This window comes from Pleurodeles waltl, chromosome 1_1 (assembly GCF_031143425.1).
Source record: "Pleurodeles waltl isolate 20211129_DDA chromosome 1_1, aPleWal1.hap1.20221129, whole genome shotgun sequence".
NCBI classification, from domain to species: domain Eukaryota; kingdom Metazoa; phylum Chordata; class Amphibia; order Caudata; family Salamandridae; genus Pleurodeles; species Pleurodeles waltl.
This window is the reverse complement of record NC_090436.1, coordinates 782162068-782183559: the sequence shown is the minus strand read 5'-3', so window position 1 is coordinate 782183559 and position 21492 is coordinate 782162068. Positions and strand designations below refer to the sequence as shown.

General features: G+C 48.0%; 1 protein-coding gene across 1 annotated transcript in view; it reads right to left on the bottom strand.

Annotated features, from left to right (window-relative positions):
- Positions 1-21492, bottom strand: part of HSD17B3 (hydroxysteroid 17-beta dehydrogenase 3) — a 1428528-nt gene that overhangs the window by 119520 nt on the left and 1287516 nt on the right. The window contains exon 10 of the mRNA XM_069227886.1: positions 3869-4018. Coding sequence (XP_069083987.1) covers positions 3869-4018 — 150 coding nt within the window. The remainder of the gene's footprint in view (positions 1-3868; positions 4019-21492) is intronic.

The following is a 21492-nucleotide window of genomic DNA, read 5'->3' as shown; positions in this document are numbered from 1 at the left end:
ATCAGGCGGAGGAGAATTGGCATCGGAGCACGAGGGAGCTGCAACTCACATGGCCCCGGTGGGCCATGCTACGGACACCGGGGTCACCAGTGATACGGAGGGCGAGGGGAGCTCCACAACGGGGACCCGTGGAGACGTCAGCGACACGGACACGTCCTCGGAAGGGAGCTCCCTAGCGGTGGCGGCAACATCCGTGCCCCCCGCCTCAACAGGTACAGCCGCCACCCAGTGCACCAGCTCCGCCCTCCCAGCAGCCTCTCAGCCTTCGCTCCATGCCCGCTCGCCCAAGAAGGCGGGCATCTCCTTCGCCCCAGGCACCTCAGGCCCTGCCCCAGTTACCCCTGCTGCCCTCAGTGAGGAGGTCATTGACCTCCTACAAACCATCATTGTTGGGCAGTCTACCCTTTTGAATGCCATCCAGGGTGTAGAAAGGGCGGTGCATCGGAGCAATGCATACCTGGAGGGCATTCATTCGGGTCAGGCTGCCCATCAACGATCGTTCAATGCTCTGGGCTCAGCACTGACGGCAGCCATTGTCCCTGTTTCCAGCCTCCCTCTTCTAACTGCCTCTACCCTCTCCCAGTCTCCTGTTCCTCAGCCGATCCCATCCACACCATCTGACCAGCCTGCACACACCTCAACACCCAAGGCCAGCTCATCCAGACATAAGCACCACATATCCAACAAGCATTCACCCAAGCAACATCCAGATGCAGACATGGCAACAGTCACTACCACCTCTGTGTCCCCCTCCTCCTCGTCTCCCTCCTCCCTCCCTGTGACGTCTCCACTCCCACCTGCATGCACACCACCATCAGCCAGTACTTCCATCACCACCACACCCTCCAGTACAGTCCGCACACGTGCAGTCACCACCCCCACTGCCATTTACACGTCCCCTGTGTCCTCTCCCACTGTGTCTGTCACCCCTCTTCCAAACCACACAAACCCAGGCAGCCACCCACCCAACAGCCAACCACCTCACGACAGCCTCCAGGCCCATGCACCTTCACCCAAAGACAGCACACCTGACTCTCCTACAACCACATCCTCTTCCTCCACTCCCATACCCACTGCACCTACCCTTCCCATTGCTCCTAAAAAACTTTTCCTCTCCAAAGTTAACCTCTTTGCACCACCTGACCCACCCCCTCCATCTGTTAAGAGTCCGAAGAGCACCTCAGCCACCACCAGCCCTGCATCAAGTCTCACCATTGTGCACAGGTTTTGGAGTCCACCCTTTCCCAGCACTGATACATCGGCCAGCAGCAAGGGGACAGCCAGCCCACCTCCTGGAAAGAGAACCCGTAAACAGAAGGGCCGCCGCGAGAAGGCTGACACGGCTGCCACCAAGGAGCGTAGTCGTGGCCCGTCACCTGCCACAACATCAAGGTGAGGCAAGGGCCAGAGAGCCTCATCGAAGGAGGGCAAGGGCAGCAGGGCGGAGAAGTCAGCCAGCAGGGGCGCGGACCAGGAGGGCCCCACAAGCCCCATCCCGGGTGTGACGGAGGACACCCACGGGCCCAGGACTCTGTCACAGGAGGGTCCAGAAACTGCACGGTCGGAGGGCGACTAAGCAGGGAGTCCTGGCCAGGTCTGGCTCCCTTGAAAGACAAGACAAGCACCGCTGAACAGGGCCCCGCCGTGAAGACAAGCACCGCTGAACAGGGCCCCGCCGTGAAGACAAGCACCGCTGAACAGGGCCCCGCCGTGAAGACAAGCACCGCTGAACAGGGCCCCGCCGTGAAGATAGGCACCGCTGAACAGGGCCCCGCCGTGAAGACAAGCACCGCTGAACAGGGCCCTGCCGTGAAGACAAGCACCGCTGAACAGGGCCCCGCCGTGCAGAAAGGCACCGCTGAACAGGGCCCCGCCGTGAAGACAAGCACCGCTGAACAGGGCCCCGCCGTGAAGACAAGCACCGCTGAACAGGGCCCTGCCGTGAAGACAAGCACCGCTGAACAGGGCCCCGCCGTGAAGACAAGCACCGCTGAACAGGGCCCTTCATCTCAAGCACCGCTCCGCTGGGCCCCGCCGTCTCAAGCACCGCTCCGCTGGGCCCTTCATCTCAAGCACCGCTCCGCTGGGCCCTTCATCTCAAGCACCGCTCCGCTGGGCCCTTCATCTCAAGCACCGCTCCGCTGGGCACTTCATCTCAAGCACCGCTCCGCTGGGCCCCGCCGTCTCAAGCACCGCTCCGCTGGGCCCTTCATCTCAAGCACCGCTCCGCTGGGCCCTTCATCTCAAGCACCGCTCCGCTGGGCCCTTCATCTTAAGCACCGCTCCGCTGGGCCCCGCCGTCTCAAGCACCGCTCCGCTGGGCCCTTCATCTCATGCACCGCTCCACTGGGCCCGCCGTCTCAAGCACCGCTGGCCCATTCACAGTGCCGGTTCTGTGTCGATCTAGTGTTCACGCAGCACTCTGGCCACCCTGCCTCCTCCATAACCAGTGGTGTCTGTACTCCACCTGATGGACTGTTGCTTTGCACTCCCCAGGATGGTAGAGTGGGCAAGCCACCCACTGTAGAGACTTTAGAGACTGTGGCTTTGCACTCCCCAGGATGGTAGAGTGGGCAACCCACCCACTGTAGAGACTTGAGAGACTGTGGCTTTGCACTCCCCAGGATGGTACAGTGGGCATGGTGGCCCCTTCGTGGTTCTGGCGTCGTGGACTCATGTGGCTGAGGTGCCCCCCCTTCCCTTCCCCCTGAGGTGCCTGTAGTTTTGTCATCTGATGCCCCAGCAGTGTTCTCTCCAACGGACTCATGTCTCCTGTGTGGGCTTTGCCCATGTGTTTTCTAGACATTGGCCCACGGACTGTGGATATTTGGCAACTGAGCAGGACTTATTGACTATGTACATAGCTTTCGCACTGTTCATTATTTTTGGTTTGAAATTTCATGTCGATAATTTTCCATGACTTTAATGAACCTTATTTATACATAAATTTAAATTTACAATTTAAATTTGACTTTGCATTTTTCAGGGGGGTTTGGGGGGTGTCACTCAGTTGTTGCTCTGCATTGGTGTGTTGATAGTTGAGGGGGAGGGGCGTATGTGTGTGCCCGTTGGCTTTCCTCCTCCCCCCTCCCCTGTGTCGTAGGTGCAGTACTCACCGTTGTCTTCTGCGCCGGAGTTCGTACTCGTGGTAGATGAGCAGGTAGACAATAGCTGGTAGGATGTTTAATTCGGGTTCCATGCTGTCCTCCTTCCTCGTGGAGTGCGTAGAGGTGAGCGTTTTCCCGTTCGTAGTCTGTTTCCGCCGTGTTTTTATCGGCGGGGCTCCCGCCCCGGAAAAGGTGGCGGATTGGTGAGTCGTGATAGGGTGGGCGGTACATTGACTCCCGCCTGCCTGTTGGTGGTGACCGCCGCGCTGTTTGTCTGTCCCGCTGTGGCGGTCGGAGTGTTAAAGTGGCGGCCTGTGTTGGCGGTTCCCGCCAGGGTCAGAATTCATTTTTTGGACCACCTGCCTGTTGGCGGGTTGGCCGCCGCTTTAACACCGACCGCCAGGGTTGGAATCACCCCCAGAATGTCTATTTTAATCAGTGCCAGTCGCCTGATGAGGGAGAGGGGTAAGCATCACCATCGCTCAACCGGGTCTGCTATATTAGAAATGGCTGTCCTATAGTATTCAGTCAGCATTGTATTTTTGTCTAAACTGACCCCAGCGCCCAGCACATAATAACCATTTAATGCATTTCATGAATTATGCCTGGCAACCAGCATAGCACTTCATCGGTTTTGGAAACATTCAGATGTACAAAGTCCCAAGATGCCATCTCGTTCTATTAACGCATATGTCACATTAAAATGTGAGGTTTTAAAGCAAGTGTTCTAACATGTTTCACAACTTTAAAAGTTTACTTACAAGGACTTCATGAGCTAGCGATCCAAAGACCTGGTCTCCAAATGTAACGTAGTTAAGCGACTGCTTTACAAGATCATCAGGAGTCTTTGTTATAATGTTGGGTTTCGGATTTTTTGTCATTGAAGTGGAAACACCATAAGGCATTATTACCTTAAAAAAATATATAAGATTGCACTTTAAAAAATTTGAACCACAACACACTACAGAAATATATATCACAATCACTGGTATCACTTAGTATCTAAGTTTTATGCATACGTATTACATAATTGCCTATAACATAAGAAATGCTGAACCTGGTTGTAAAGAAATGGCTCCCTGTTGCAGTTACCCCCCACTTTTTGCCTGATACTGATGCTGACTTGACTGAGAAGTGTGCTGGGACCCTGCTAACCAGGCCCCAGCACCAGTGTTCCTTCACCTAAAATGTACCATTGTATCCACAATTGGCACACCCTGGCATTCAGATAAGTCCCTTGTAACTGGTACTTCTAGTACCAAGGGCCCTGATGCCAAGGAAGGTCTCTAAGGGCTGCAGCATGTCTTATGCCACCCTGGAGACCTCTCACTCAGCACAGACACACTGCTTGCCAGCTTGTGTGTGCTAGTGAGGACAAAACGAGTAAGTCGACATGGCACTCCCCTCAGGGTGCCATGCCAGCCTCTCACTGCCTATGCAGTATAGGTAAGACACCCCTCTAGCAGGCCTTACAGCCCTAAGGCAGGGTGCACTATACCATAGGTGAGGGTACCAGTGCATGAGCATGGTACCCCTACAGTGTCTAAACAAAACCTTAGACATTGTAAGTGCAGGGTAGCCATAAGAGTATATGGTCTGGGAGTCTGTCAAACACGAACTCCACAGCACCATAATGGCTACACTGAAAACTGGGAAGTTTGGTATCAAACTTCTCAGCACAATAAATGCACACTGATGCCAGTGTACATTTTATTGTAAAATACACCCCAGAGGGCACCTTAGAGGTGCCCCCTGAAACTTAACCGACTATCTGTGTAGGCTGACTAGTTTTAGCAGCCTGCCACAAACCGAGACATGTTGCTGGCCCCATGGGGAGAGTGCCTTTGTCACTCTGAGGCCAGTAACAAAGCCTGCACTGGGTGGAGATGCTAACACCTCCCCCAGGCAGGAATTGTCACACCTGGCGGTGAGCCTCAAAGGCTCACCTCCTTTGTGCCAACCCAGCAGGACACTCCAGCTAGTGGAGTTGCCCGCCCCCTCCGGCCAGGCCCCACTTTTGGCGGCAAGGCCGGAGAAAATAATGAGAAAAACAAGGAGGAGTCACTGGCCAGTCAGGACAGCCCCTAAGGTGTCCTGAGCTGAAGTGACTCTAACTTTTAGAGATCCTCCATCTTGCAGATGGAGGATTCCCCCAATAGGGTTAGGATTGTGACCCCCTCCCCTTGGGAGGAGGCACAAAGAGGGTGTACCCACCCTCAGGGCTAGTAGCCATTGGCTACTAACCCCCCAGACCTAAACACGCCCTTAAATTTAGTATTTAAGGGCTACCCTGAACCCTAGAAAATCAGATTCCTGCAACTACAAGAAGAAGGACTGCCTAGCTGAAAACCCCTGCAGAGGAAGACCAGAAGACGACAACTGCCTTGGCTCCAGAAACTCACCGGCCTGTCTCCTGCCCTCCAAAGATCCTGCTCCAGCGACGCCTTCCAAAGGGACCAGCGACCTCGACATCCTCTGAGGACTGCCCCTGCTTCGAAAAGACAAGAAACTCCCGAGGACAGCGGACCTGCTCCAAGAAAAGCTGCAACTTTGTTTCCAGCAGCTTTAAAGAACCCTGCAAGCTCCCCGCAAGAAGCGTGAGACTTGCAACACTGCACCCGGCGACCCCGACTCGGCTGGTGGCGATCCAACACCTCAGGAGGGACCCCAGGACTACTCTAAGACTGTGAGTACAAAAACCTGTCCCCCCTGAGCCCCCACAGCGCCGCCTGCAGAGGGAATCCCGAGGCTTCCCCTGACCGCGACTCTTGGAATCCTAAGTCCCGACACCTGGGAGAGACCCTGCACCCGCAGCCCCCAGGACCTGAAGGACCGGACTTTCACTGGAGGAGTGACCCCCAGGAGTCCCTCTCCCTTGACCAAGTGGAGGTTTCCCCGAGGAACCCCCCCCTTGCCTGCCTGCAGCGCTGAAGAGATCCCTAGATCTCCCATTGACTTCCATTACAAACCCGACGCTTGTTTCTACACTGCACCCGGCCGCCCCCGCGCTGCTGAGGGTGAAATTTCTGTGTGGGCTTGTGTCCCCCCCGGTGCCCTACAAAACCCCCCTGGTCTGCCCTCCGAAGACGTGGGTACTTACCTGCAAGCAGACCGGAACCGGGGCACCCCCTTCTCTCCATTCTAGCCTATGTGTTTTGGGCACCACTTTGAACTCTGCACCTGACCGGCCCTGAGCTGCTGGTGTGGTGACTTTGGGGTTGCTCTGAACCCCCAACGGTGGGCTACCTTGGACCAAGAACTAAGCCCTGTAAGTGTCTTACTTACCTGGTTAACCTAACAAATTCTTACCTCCCCTAGGAACTGTGAAAATTGCACTGTGTCCACTTTTAAAACAGCTATTTGTGAATAACTTGAAAAGTATACATGCTATTTTGATGATTTGAAGTTCCTAAAGTACTTACCTGCAATACCTTTCGAATGAGATATTACATGTAGAATTTGAACCTGTGGTTCTTAAAATAAACTAAGAAAAGATATTTTTCTATATAAAAACCTATTGGCTGGATTTGTCTCTGAGTGTGTGTACCTCATTTATTGTCTATGTGTATGTACAACAAATGCTTAACACTACTCCTTGGATAAGCCTACTGCTCGACCACACTACCACAAAATAGAGCATTAGTATTATCTATTTTTACCACTATTTTACCTCTAAGGGGAACCCTTGGACTCTGTGCATGCTATTCCTTACTTTGAAATAGCACATACAGAGCCAACTTCCTACACTGGTTATACAATGAAATTACGGCGCAACATTGGGAAACACAAATTGTTTTTCTCACAGTTCCTAGGAGGAATTTCAGGTTCCTTTAACAGGGCTTTCCAAAAGTCTGTCAGTGCAGCACTGGCTGCCTGTTTAAACGGACAGCCGAAATTTCGCACAGCTTTGGGAGGGAGGGAGGACAATGGAGACAGAGGGGTATATTTATAAGCCCCTAGCGCCACCTTGCGTCACATTAGCATCACTTTTTTTATGCTAATGTGCCCAACGAGGCCAAAATCCTCGGTCATATTTACAATGTGGCGCAATGCATGCATTGCGCTACCTGTAACCCTTTGAGCTACATTATACCTGCGCTAGGCATAATGTTTAATAAGGGGGCATTCCCTCGTTAGCTGAAAAAATGGTGCAAGGAAATCTTGCGTCATTTTTTACTGCACTTTTAACAACTGCTCAGAGCAGGCATTAAAAGGGGGCTTCCATTATTTATAATGGGCTCCTTTATACTCTGCAGGATTAGCGCCAATATTTTGGCACCACTCCTGCAGAGTACATCAATAAAAATTATGCTATTGCCCCCTACCATGCGCCATGGTGCTCCGTATCTAAGATATGGTGCACACGTGGTGGCAGTATGGGGTGCACTAAGGGGCGCAAGCAAAGTGGTGCTACACTCGATGCAGCTCCACTTTACTTAATGCCCCAGAGTGTGGTAGTGTCAGTGGAATTATGCTATAGAATTTTTTACATTTGATAAGGGAAGAGGCCAAGTTATATAAGGTTCTTTAATTAGACCTCTGCCCCTGCATAGCAGTTGAATACGGGAGAAATTATTTGGGGGACCATTATACATAGGTAAAAAGTGAATAATGGTTTTTTTTTTACCTCAGGGTTCTGAGTGACATCATAAACAACTCTAGTTTCACTATTGTTATCTGTTTAATGCCACTCAGAACTCAGTTACTCCATTCTATAGTTCCACATGCTGTGTATGGCTATCACTGAGTTCCACTATTGTAAATAACAGAAAATGAATCTAGTTATTCACTGCTATCATGTAGCGGCAGTGAGAAACATAAAGTGGTTCCTGACTGGTCTGACAGGACTCTTAGCGAGTCCCTTAGTGTGACGTTGGCACTTTGTTTTGATGACGACAGAAAGCACAACTTAGTGTGAGTGTGGGGGGGGGGGGGCACTGAGTATTATTAGGGTTGCAGGCACAGACCAGATATTACTTTACAATATTGGGGTGGAGAGGAGATGATTGAAGAAAGGGTGGTGTGCATGGGTGGCTGGACACAGGCAGGGGGCTGTGGAAGGTTAGTCCATGGCTCCCCCATGACTCTTCTACTCCTGCATAAAGATGGGGTAGATGATTTGGGTAGGCCATACATAATATAACATTGTAGCTGGGTGATAATGAATAAATAGATATCTTTCACTTTGGAGTACTGAACGCCAACACAGACAACTCAAACTTCACTTACATTATGTATTTGATGTCACTCACAACTCAGGTGATAATCATCCATGTTATTCACTCTCACCTATTCAAAATTCTCCACCATTGGGGTCCAAAAATAAAATGAAGCCATAAACCAAATTATTTTAAAACAAAAAGGCTTTAATTATTTAAGTGACAAACAAATGAGACCAGGAAAATAGCAGCTATTAAAAAACGAATTTATAATATTTGGTTTCATTGATTAAATGTGGGCACGTTTACAAATTGGAAAAGAAAAGAATGTGGACATGCCAGAGCCTTGTCCTTGCTTTTCAAAACAGCTACGAGGGGGCAGCATTGCATTCATTTTAAACACTGAAACAATAGTAAGAACCACGAGAACAGTTTTAAAGCAGTTAAATGTTCTCTAAAATGTAGGTCCAGTTTAAACACTGAGTTACTCAATTGTACCAAGGATTCCTATTTCAAAAGTTGCTTCGAAAAAAAATATCACTCATGCACGAGTGGTCCAAAGGCCCCATAGGTTCTTTAGGGTTCAGGATGCAGGTTCTAGTGAAAGAAAAGCTTCTCAACCACTGTCTTCACATCGACAGCTCAAATGGTAGGTAGCATCTAGGCCTGCTGGTCAGGATCAGATTGGGATCATAATTCGGCCCGGGCACCCCCAAAAAAAGTTGCCCACATTCCCGTATCACGCCCGTTCACAAAACACCATTTGGCTAGTCTTGGTGGGCAGAAACATTGATGAAAACTATAAGAACTATACTGTGGCCCGGGGGTGGGGGAAATTAAGTGGCCCAAAGCCCCCAACTCCTGATCAGGGTAGGTTTGCAACCTGCCGTTGTTTTAACCGGCATTACCTCTTTTTTAATATCTTGGCCGGTACAAAAAATAAAGAAAATTTCATAAATCTGGTATTTTCTCCTCTGATGAACATGTACTTTAAACAGTAAATCTAAGGTGAAAGCAGTTTTAAATGTAGTCTAAAGATACTTTCATGATCCATGGCTGATAATTAAATTAAACAAAGGCAGAAAAGCCATGTTAAAAGGAATACAGACATTTTTATTATCATTTAAAGAATCCTCTTTCAGTATCATGCTCCAGCCTTTGCAGACTTTTAAAACATGAACATACAGAAGGTTATTTTTGAAATGTACTTTTATATATGGTAAAATCGTCCCAAGAGAATCAGAGTTATATGAGCACCAGTTACATTACTGAAGATCAGCGGTGCCTCACAGCGACGCCTGTGCCATCACAGACCCCCCTCCACCGAGGCCTGAAAGACTTTGGGGCCGAGGTGCCAATAACTGGCCTCCAGCGGGGCTGCTTCCCTTACTCTCACTGGCTCCCAGCCAACTATAGCCTGAGGGAAATGGCCTGGCATGGGAGGGGTGAAGAAAAGAACACAGCTCCCGGTACTCAAGGGAGGTTGAGGTGATGATGGCCCAATGGCCACATCACCTGCCCCCAGCCAGGATGCTGCACTCTCAACATACTGCCTCAATTTATTAGCAGGGCAGGGGAGTAGGACACTGCTTCTGGGCATCTGCGACAGCCCCACAGGGGCCAAACTGAAGTCTGCAGCGGGCAGAACAATACTGGCTTAGCAATGCTGCTGCAAGCTTTCCCTTCAGACTCTGCCTTCCCATGATTCTGATTCCATATTACAGGGGCTTGGAGGGAAGACAGTAAGGCTCTGTGGGCCGGATGACAGAGCTCATAACAAAAACTGGCCCACAGGTGAGCCTTAGTCACAGGGACGGCTCCTCCGCTAAGCCAGAGGAGCGTCGCCCCACTGCTCTTAAGCAGAAGGGGGAAGGAAAAAAAATTATAATAACAAAGCATTATTATCATTTTATTTTTCCTGGGTGCCGGGCTAGGGCGGGGCTGGATTGGAGGGGGCCATAGAAGGGCTGGAGGGAGTGCACAATAAGTGCGCATGTCTGTTTGGCTGGCCGTGTTGGGCTGGCCAAACAGACATGACCACTTCGCGTTTCTCCACCCGGCTGTATTGAACAGCCGGGTGGAGAAGGTGCTCAGGCTCCCACTCCCTGTGTGATCGTCGAAGCACCGCGCTCACACTAGTCACAACACTGCTGTCATGTTGGTGACAGCAACGTCATGATTGGCTGGGAGCCGGTGTGCTGCCGGGAAGCGGAGGGAGGAGACGCGAATGCGTCTCCAGAAGAAATGTAAATGTTTTATTTAATTTCTTTTTTTTTTAAATCTCACCCCCTATTCAGTGGCAGCCGCCACTCCTTAGTGGCCAGCCCTTCTCCCAATGCCCGACTGCCCACCATCCCAATCCGACGCTGCTGTTAGTTTTCTCCAAGGCAGCACAGCACACTCGTCTTCCTGGTCACAGTCTTCAGTGGAACAGACCCACAATCTTTTTGTGGTGTGTATTATTCTAGGGAAGCTAGAATTCCTTCATGAAAGCATTTTTCCCTTTTCTGTTCCAGATAGCATTTTGATGTCCAGGTTCTCACATCCTACTTTATAGTTGTAATACAGCAGTTATTGTGGTTGCACTTAAACCTTTTGCTAAAACGTATTCACACTGCCCCGCCTCTTTTTTGTAGTACTTCCTGAGTTTTTTGTCAGGGGTATCCTAGAAACTCCATATCAAGCTGGGGAAAGAGAAGCTCAGACCTCTCAACTGTTGGAGCTTCATAAATCTTTAATCTTTGCATTGTTCCCCCTGCAAACATCTGGAGGTGACCACCTTAAAAACAGAGCTTCCTGCACTGTTCATCAGTTGCTAAGATAGGAAAGAGGAAGAGTTTTCTTGTTAGACGTGAAGAAAATGTATCAATGACAGCTGCACCTCTTCTCTCTCAACAGCCTCTCTCACAAGAGTAGGCAACAAAGCCATCCCGATCTAAAGCTGAATGTTTGGGATTTGTTCCAAAGTCTCATAGTCTGACACACAGAGCACAGAATCGGGGGAAAGGCAGCATCACAAGTATGGACTGTGGTCAGCTCTGTCTTGAAGACTATTTTATCGAAGGTCCCAACGTTAGGATGTGCGCACTCCAAGATGAAACACGAGAGCCACTGCTACAAATCAGCACCACACACCCTTACTTGTACAACCTCACGAGGCAACGGAAGTTCCCTTTATTTTGGGAAAAAGGTGCTTATGAGAATGAGAAAGAGGACGAAGAAAAGGAGAGGGAGAATGTGACAGAGCGAGAGAGAAAGATGTGTGCTTACTGAACAATTTATCTATATGCAAGTGTAAAGAGAGAGATTCCCTACTATGTGGGACTATCTTAAATCAAAAAGAATCCAGCTCAGAACATTTTAGAATTTCACAGGAATTCCTGCACAATGTTGCACAGCCACTTTTCTGAAAGAGATACGTGGGCTGACGCTTTCTCTTTGACGCCTTGTTACAAAATGTATTGACAAGCTGGTAATGTGTGGATTTGTTGTGGTGCTCATATAGACAGGTAACTCTACGAGCATAGAAAACATGCAAATAGGCATACGGGCCAACATCACAGGCACACATCTGATGCATCTGTAAATAAGGGGGGTTGGTGGAATTCACAGACTGCCCCCTCTGTAAAGTGGAAAAGGAAAAATAGCCACACACATGAAAACACTCTCCTTCAGCTAAAGTCATCATTTCTGTTTTTATCAGAGCGGGGATATTGTGCTTGTAAACCTGCTCTACCGATTTCAGCTCCTCTTGGATTTTTGACGTTCTACGCTGCTAAAATAAACTGCTACTTAAATAGCAGTGTGGCAGCGTGTTGCGGATCTCATCTATGCCAAGAAACGTACATATAAGAATACTATAGTCCCTTACAATTGGCAAAATGTTATATTTACCTAAGTCAGCAAACAACACAATGGGGTTAGGGGTAATAAGACAAACCTGGATTGTTGGGGGAGTGGCATGCTCTGCCATCTGATCATGGGGGTGGGGCTAAAGGTTTGGGTTTTCGGAGGGTGTGCATTGCAATGAAGTTTAGTGGGGTTACATAGTAGAAGCTTGTATTGTAGGCCTGCAGGAATAGGTAGTAAATGATGGTCAGTTTAAGGTCAACGGGGTTCAGTAGTTGAATTTGCAGTGGGGATGGGCTGTGGGTAGTGAGTTGGCAGGAACGCACGAGGCTGGCAGCGGTGAGGGAAGTGCTGAGGATATTTGGAGAGGGCGATTGCACTGACCTCATAGTGCTCAGGTGGAAGGAGTAGGGTCCCGTGGCTCAATGGAGTTGGCCAGTATGGTAATCATCGGGGGAGAGAGAGGCAGCAGGTGTTGAGGCATGCTCCCTACGTTGTCTGCAGGAAATATAATGGGGAAGAAGGACTGGGGAAGAAGTACTGTCATTTAGTGGTGCAAGGGCCTGGAGAGAGGCAACACACATAAGATGTATTTGTGAGGGAGGAACTAGGAATGTAGAAGTGTGTGGACAAGACACAGAAAGGCGATACAATCTCAGGCAATGGTGAAGAACAGTCATCAACCAGAGAAGTGGAGGGGTCAAAAGAGTGTGCATAGCTGGAGGTGGCAAATGTGGTGCTGATAGCACAGCAGCAGGCGGTGCTGCAGGTGCCACCTGGTGAAACATGAGTGAGTCCCAATGGAGCAAGTGGGTGTGCTGGGACCTTGTAGAGCTGGCTCTAGCAAATAGGGCAATGTAAAACGGAAGTGAACGATGTACCACGTGGAGCATCCTGGGAACAGCTGTGCACTCGCCTGACTGGTTGAAGAAAACCAGCCAGTAAAAGGGCAGTCTTCACTGGCCCTAAGTTCAGCAAAGCCAGTTCCGGAAAAGTTAGGGGTGGCTCAGGCATCGTGGTCCTAAGAAGTGTGGTAAGGTCCAGTTCATCCGCCTCAAAAAACGAAGGGATGGGAGAAAAATACAGCCAATAACCAGGGACTGAGCAGATAGTGTTGGCGGGTGTGACAAGAAAAGAGATTTAGTGGGTGGGGCAGAAGCTTGTGTTGTGTTATAAGGGAGAGATTCTGGGCGACAGGGAGAGCAGGAATCGGGATGACATGGAGAAATTAAAGGTGGTAGAAGAGGACTTGCATGTAATGCAAAATAATGCAGGAAGGGAATTACAACATGACTGAAATGGGACACTGGTGGCCAAGGTGGACACTTAATGCAACAATGCTTTGGGGACGAGATGAGGTAGGAGCTGAGTGCTGAAGAAAGCGGTGTGGACAGTAGGCAGCAGACAATGAAGGGAAGGCTGACAGAATTACCAGAGCAGATGACAGCTCGCCTAAGAGCAAGTTAAGAACAGTTAGTGAATTACTTGGTAGGTGCCACACACAATGCTAGAAAGAAGCAAGTGCAGACATGGAGTAATGAGCCAGGGTGTGGGTAAACAAAGGAGAGATTGGAGATGTTAGGAAGGAAACTAGAGAAACATTAAATAAAGGGGTGCTGACAGCCATAGTAGAAAGTGATAGTGTGTAATTGAAAGTTGCAGAAGGGAACAATTGCTGCAGGGAAAGCATCCTGTAATTAACAATGCAACAGGCGATGCAGGCTCAGTCGAAGGGGTTGGCAAGCAGAGTTGTTTAAAAAGTGCTTTAAATAGGGACCACCATACTGTGGTAACTTATCATCATGGCAAAACCAAATATTTGGAAACATAAATTTGTGGATGTTTTTAAATGTCTGCACAGAGAAGTGTGATCAAAAGACGGCTCATGGGTGAGTGACAGAACTGGACAGTTTTGCAAGCATTAACCAGAGAGCTGTGTCAATTTTTTCAAGTGCATATGTAAGATGTAGAGGGCTAGGTTATTATTGGTGAATTAGCTTGGTTAACTAATGATGAGGCGTTCAGGGACAAGATGGGTGATGGCATGGATTTGTGTGCAATAGCATGCATCATCGACTATACAGCCAGTGGGTACCACTACCATATCAGCCTTTTCTGTGTTCACTATTGAGTTAGTGGTGGGGAGTGTGGCCAGAGGACAGGGAGAATTGGAGTCTATGTTAGGTATAAGATAAAGAGATATGCGCAAAGGCCTATTGTAAGTGCATGCACATTTTTTCCAAATGTGAGGCTGGTAACCACTTACACAATGTTTCAGACAGCTCGGGTATGGAGAGTTGATCCTGTAAGGATATTGGCAGGGAGAGACGAAAATGTTTTGGTCAAGGATCTGATAGAGATCAAATTTTACTAATATATTAGCAGCATAGAGGTCAGCATATGGTGACTTACAGACTTTCATTTAAAAGTCTAACGGAGAAATTAACACGAAATGTAAAATGTGCACATTTGAATTATGATGGACAGTATGTCCTCCATTTGTATTTGACATCGCATTCCAACAAGAAAGATATTGTGCAATTATATTAGAGTGAATTACTGACACGAATTAATAATAAAAATATTATTTTAGAGAAACAGTAGAGATGAAGTATATTAGGAATATTATATGAACATGAATCAATTGTACTTATACAGATTTAAATGAAATTATTAACATGTTACATGTATGTAGGAAAAACACACATTTAAATTATGTTTTAATATGTTCCAGTTCGCCTCGAGTGGGGGGCCGTGCACTACCAGGCCCAGGCATCTTCAAGGCAGGATGGTCGCTGACATGGACTTTTGCGCCCGGGGGTGCTTATAGCCTGGGCGTCCCATCTTAGCCCGTCAAAGACTGTCAGGGGCTGGGCTTGGCCCACGCTCTTTCACAGTTATTTTCCTGACCTGTTAAGCTTTGGGCTATTTTTTTCTGGGCATCTTCTGTCCCCCCCTTGGGAAGTTCGGACAATATAGGGAAAAGGAAAGTTACCACTGCTCCACTTTTACTCTGCAAACGCATCCTCGCTCCTCTATTGATAATTTTTTAGTATGGGCCGTGGTCTTGGTATCAAATGAAACCAAGCTGGCGGAGCGTCATCCTTCTCTAGTGGTGAAGGACATTAAATCCATGCCCTTTACTAAGCCATCAAGTCCCACTGGTACATGCGAAATCGGTTCTACTGGAAGTACATCGCAAGACATTTCTCCTGCGGTGTCTGTCACTCAAACCGCTTGCTTGGAGTCAGGTGGAGCTGTTATCCAGTGTTGGAAGAAGGTCTGAATGTAGCTGACTGTTCTGGTGTCTTAGACGGACTCTGGCCGATTACCAAAAAAGTGAAGGAGGGCCTTAAAACCTAAGCCAACTTCACCCTTGCAGCTCCCGAACTACGAACCTTCTGTTAGCCCAGTGCCATTGCACCTACCAAATGTTGCTTCCTGGGCATTGATAAAGTCTTGGTTTAGTGATTTGTTTGACTCCAAGTTGTAACATATATGTTAGAAATGGGGATTTTGGTTGGCAGTCAGGTTGCCCTCTGTCCAAGCAAGAACCCTCACTCTAGTCAGGGTAAGTCACACACAATCCAAAATCAGCCTGTGCTCACCCTCCGGTAGCTTGGCACTTAACTTAGAAGGCAATGTGTAAAGCATTTGTGCAATAAATCATACAACACCATAGCATAACACCACAAAAATACACCACACAGTGTTTAGAAAAATATATAATATTTATCTGGGTATCTTCAGGTCAAAACGATCAAAGTTGCAATATGAATTTGTAAAGATATCACTGAAAAGTGATATAAAGTGTCTTAAGTCTTTAGAAAGTAAACAAAGTCTCTTTCAAACACAAAGTACCTGGTTTCTGGTGGAAAATCTCCTCAGAGGGCCACAAAGGAAGGGGTGCGTGGAAAAAGAATGTGTGCGTCGATTTCTCCCCAGCACACACGGACTTGCGTCGTTATTTTCCACGTGGGGAGTCATGCGTCGTTTTCCGGCATGCGGACAGTCTCTTTCTGTGGGTCGCGGGGATTACCAGATGTCCCGGGTCTGTGCGTGGATTTTCCTGCTTGTTTTCCAGCTGCGCGTCGTTCTGCGGGGCTGCGCGTCGAACTTTCGATCTCACGGCAGGCGTCGCGTCGATTTCTCCTGCGGAGTCGGGCGGCGTTGTCCTTGCGAGGCCGTGCGTCAAAGTTTTGATCTCACGGCAGGCGTTGCGTCGATTTCTCCTGCGGAGTCGGCCGGCGTTGTCCCTGCGAGGCCGTGCGTCAAAGTTTTGATCTCACGGCAGGCGTCGCGTCGATTTCTCCTGGGAAGTCGGGCGGCGGTGTCCTTGCAAGGCCGTGCGTCAAAGTTTCGATCTCACGGCAGGCGTCGCGTCGATTTCTCCCGGGAAGTCGGGCGGCGTTGTCCTTGCGAGGCCGTGCGTCAAAGTTTCGGTCGTCCCGAAGGCGTCGCGTTGATCAGCGTCGGTGTGCGGCGTTTTTCTTGCCGCGGAACAAGCTGTGCGTCGAAAAGTTCGGCGCACGGAGCGTCCAAGAGGAAGAGAGAAGTCTTTTTGGTCCTGAGACTTCTGGGAACAGGAGGCAAGCTCTATCCAAGCCCTTGGAGAGCACTTTTACAGCCAGGCAAGAGTTCAGCAAGGCAGCAGGCCAACAGCAAGGCAGCAGTCCTTTGTAGAAAAGCAGACAGGTGAGTCCTTTGAGCAGCCAGGCAGTTCTTCTTGGCAGGATGTAGTTTCTGGTTCAGGTTTCTTCTCCAGCAAGTGTCTGATGAGGTAGGGCAGAGGCCCTGTTTTATACTAAGTTGTGCCTTTGAAGTGGGGGTGACTTCAAAGAGTGTCTAAGAAATGCACCAAGCCCCCTTTCAGTTCAATCCTGTCTGCCAGAGTCCCAGTAGGGGGTGTGGCAGTCCTTTGTGTGAGGGCAGGCCCTCCACCCTCCCAGCCCAGGAAGACCCATTCAAAATGCAGATGTATGCAAGTGAGGCTGAGTACCCTGTGTTTGGGGTGTGTCTGAGTGAATGCACAAGGAGCTGTCAACTAAACCTAGCCAGACGTGGATTGAAGGGCACAACAAGGTTTTAGTGCAAAGAAATGCTCACTTTCTAAAAGTGGCATTTCTAGAATAGTAATATTAAATCCGACTTCACCAGTCAGCAGGATTTTATATTACCATTCTGGCCATACTAAATATGACCTTCCTGCTCCTTTCAGATCAGCAGCTGCCACTTCAACAATGTATGAGAGCAGCCCCAATGTTAGCCTATGAAGGGAGCAGGCCTCACAGTAGTGTAAAAACGAATTTAGGAGCTTTACACTACCAGGACCTATAACCTTACAAGTACATGTCCTGCCTTTTACCCACACAGCACCCTGCTCCAGGGGTTACCTAGGGCACACATTAGGGGTGACTAATGTATAGCAAAAGGGGAGTTCTAGGCTTGGCAAGTACCTTTAAATGCCAAGTCGAAGTGGCAGTGAAACTGCACACACAGGCCTTGCAATGGCAGACCTGAGACAAGGTGGGTGGCACAACCAGTGCTGCAGGCCCACTAGTAGCATTTAACCTACCTGCCCTAGGCACATGTAGTGCACTCTACCAGGGAATTACAAGTAAATTAAATAGTCAATCATGGATAAACCAATCAGTAGTACAATTTATACAGAGAGCATATGCACTTTAGCACTGGTTAGCAGCGGTAAAGTGCCCAGAGGTCAAAAGCCAACAACAACAGGTCAGAAAAAATAGGAGGAAGGAGGCAAAAAGTTTGGGGATGTCCCTGTTAAAAAGCCAGGTCCAACAATATACATAGACGATTTGCCTCGCTGGAATCTAGCTTGGACAACTTGTGGTAGGTAAGGGATCTGTTCAACTACAGTCAGTAGCAATCCAGTCAATGGTTTCTGATTGTTCCCCTCTCATGGTAGTGGCCCTTGGCCCTAGTTATTCACCCGGTGTAGCTGCTCAGAGCCTTTCTTCCAGCTTCTACAATGAGGATAGAGATGATGGCCTGGTTAATCAGTTACCCACAATTTCTGTTAACCCCGCCCACAGGGCCCAATTCCCAAAACTTCTAATAAGATGTCACATCTAGCTAGCTAACATAGGCAACAATTGGTAGAGCACCCCCAGTCTTAGCTCCCGGTTATGGGTTTGCCCCCAGCTTCATGTCCCTATGTGGTTATCTGAGGAAATCTCCCTAGGTTTCAAGGGAACATCAATGAAACTGCTTCAGCTATTAAAAACAAAGTTATTGTTTGTTTAAATGCAAATGTATGCTAAGTGGGATCTTTTTAAAGATATTTTATTAGTTCAACGGGTCGGAGGCATAGGTCCACTAGAAGGCAATCACTTGACGACTATGTTATTATCAATTTTCGTGATCCTGGTGTTGCTAGGGAAGTGCTAGCTTTTGCTAGAGCTGGCATAATGAAACTTAAGCAGATCAGAATATTACTGTTGGATTTTTTTTTAATTAACATCTAGCCCTGCTGGTGTTGCTGATATCACTGTAAACCAAATTACTCATCATGCATCTGCGCCAGGTATAGGGAACCATCCTCCCCCTACTTTTTCCCCCACTTAGTAATAGATACTCAGCTTTGAATGAAGTGGAAGATGGTGATTGACAAACATTTACAACTTTAATTAATGTGCCTAGTGGAGTTGCTTGTGGGGTTGAGCAGATGTTGGATGGGTACATTTCTGCTATGGCCACTGGGTCTGAGACCAGTTTCTCTGCAAATTCCCCTGGGGAGGTGATAATTTTGTCATCAGAATTGCAACCTTCTGCTAGTAAGATACCTTTTTTGAAACTTCTCAGCTGGAATGTAGCTGGTTTGGCCTCAATACTAGAGGTTGAGGGATGGCGGATGTTCATATCAAACTTTGATATTGTTTTTATGCAAGAAACTTGGGCTGTATCAGAATTTGTTCTTGATGGGTACACTAGCTTCAGCAATTTTGCCACTCCTTCACCCTCAGGCTATACTAAAGAGGGTCTGGTGGCTTGGTTTAGGGTTAACATTGGGCACAAAATTCTCCCGGTAGCAACAGATAAGGGGAGTGGTGGGGGGATTCAGGTGCTTGAGGTTAGCTTGGGTGGCAAGCTAAGAATTTTTATGGTGAATTACTATAATAATGATTTTGTATTTAATAACAATTCTAATTTTCAAGACATTACTTTAGCTTTTAGCTCTCTGGCTGATAGTGCCCAGGCAAAAGGTGGGTCATTCAATTTACTAATGGCAGGGAATTTTTAAACGCCAAACTGGGAGATATATCCCTTTGAATGGACTACCCTTTTGACTCTGTCAGTTGTGAAGTGGATCAAGCAGGTTTGAACCTGGAGGGGCAGCACTTATATGCCTTCCTTCTGTCACATGATTTGGTCAGACCTACTTTTAGCACAGATGGCATGATGGCTCCAACTTTTATTGGGTGGGGGTGTAGCTCAACCACCGACTATGTGTTTGTTTCTCTGAACCTCTTAGCTTAGATTTGTGGGACTGAAGTGATACCATCTGTCTACTGTGACCATACCCCCTTGCTCTATTTTTAAAACCACCTCTGCAGGTTGGAATGAGGGAGGCAGGTCCCAGTCAACAAACATTAGGGACTAAGGACAATGGCAGGAGGGTGGTCTGGCATTCTGAAAACCTAGCGCTCATCATGGACCAGGTGCAAAATGACTGTCCTAATTTGATAATATTGTGTCAAGTGGATAGCGGTGATGCTGCTAACTCTTTATTAGGCTTTGCTGAAATCTTTTCTCGTATCAGGGATTTGATGAGCAGACCTATAAAGAAAGGTCCCATGGTTGGTTGCTCATGGTTTGACAAATCATGTAGGATAGCAAAAGCCTCTTTGCGACAGGCTCTCAGGCAAACTCCTAAAGATAAGGATGCTGTTTCTGCCTGTAGAAAGGCATATCCCGGGCCTTTAAGAAGCGGATGGCTGAAATCAAGGAAGAGCAATGGGAAACCATAGTGAAAGCATTCCAGAAAAAGGACTCCAAGGCTTTCTGACGGGTGGTTCGGCATGTCTTGCTAATGGTAATTCTCCGGACGTTGTTACGTCACATATCACCCCTGAAGCCTGGCTTCATCATTTTTCCAGTATCTATGGGTCTGATGAGGCAAGGGTTGATGTTGATCAGGTGAATTTACCATTGAATCTTAGTTCCCCCTTTTCAGAGATGGAGGTATTAAAGGCTATTCATGATAGCCTACCCAAAAAGGCACTTTGACCGGAAGGGATTCTGATGGATCTAGTTATAAAATATCCAGAGTTTTGGTCCCCACTTCTAACTAATATTTTTAACAAGGAGTTTAGAGTAAGGCCTCTAATGTCTTGGTGGGCATCTGTAGTGATACCAATTTTCGAAAAGGGCAATATCTTGGACCCCAGGTGTTATCGACCAATATTGCTGCTAGACTCCTCTTCAAAATGAATAGGATGGGTTGTGTTGGAACACCTGATTTCTTGGGTGCAAGAGAATAAAATTTGGTCCCAGGCTCAATATGGTTTCTGGAAAGGCTTGGGCACTATAGAACAGTGCCTCAATCTCTACCTTCTTATGGCTAAGTATAAGTACGTGAAGGGTGTGTCCATTCATTTAGCTTTCATGGACTTTTCGAGTGTGCTCGACTGTGTCAACAGGCAGAAATTGTGGGGAATTTTACTAACCATGGGTCTTGATGGTGGGTTGGTAAGTCTTCTGAGACTCTTACACCAGAAGCAGAGGACAGAAGTGAGGTATAGGCCAAACGGTGACACTACCTCAACTTTTAGAGTCAGTCGGGGTGTACGCCAAAGGTGTGTTCCTGCCCCTATTTTATTTCTTCTATATACTAATGACCTAGAGAAAACTTTTGTCTCCATAGGAGCTGATGTCCCACGCTTTTGGAATAACGCCAGTATGACTTTATTGTATAGGGATGACGCAGTTCTACTGGCAAGGACAGCTAATGGGCTTAAGAAGTTGGTAGACAGCTTTGTTGGGTTCACAAAACGTTTGGACCTTAAAACGAATTGTACGAAAACTTTTATAATGGTCTGTGGCCCTAAGAATACTAAGACGCGTCCAATGCACATAGAAGGGCGTGCTCTGGCAAAATTAAGTTCTTTCCAATACTTGGGGTTAGAAATTGACTAGGCATGTAGTTGGCTCCCCTGTTTGAAAAATAGGATCTTAGGCTTTATGCGCACAGTGGGAATTACTTACTTCTTAGCTGCTAATATAGGGAGGAAACTGGTTGCCCCTTACTGGAAGTTTGTAAGAGGAAGTGTCTACCCGCCGTGACCTATGGTATGGGGTTGTGGGGCTATAAAGAGGTTAGGAGCCTCCAGGTAGAGGAAAATCGATTATGT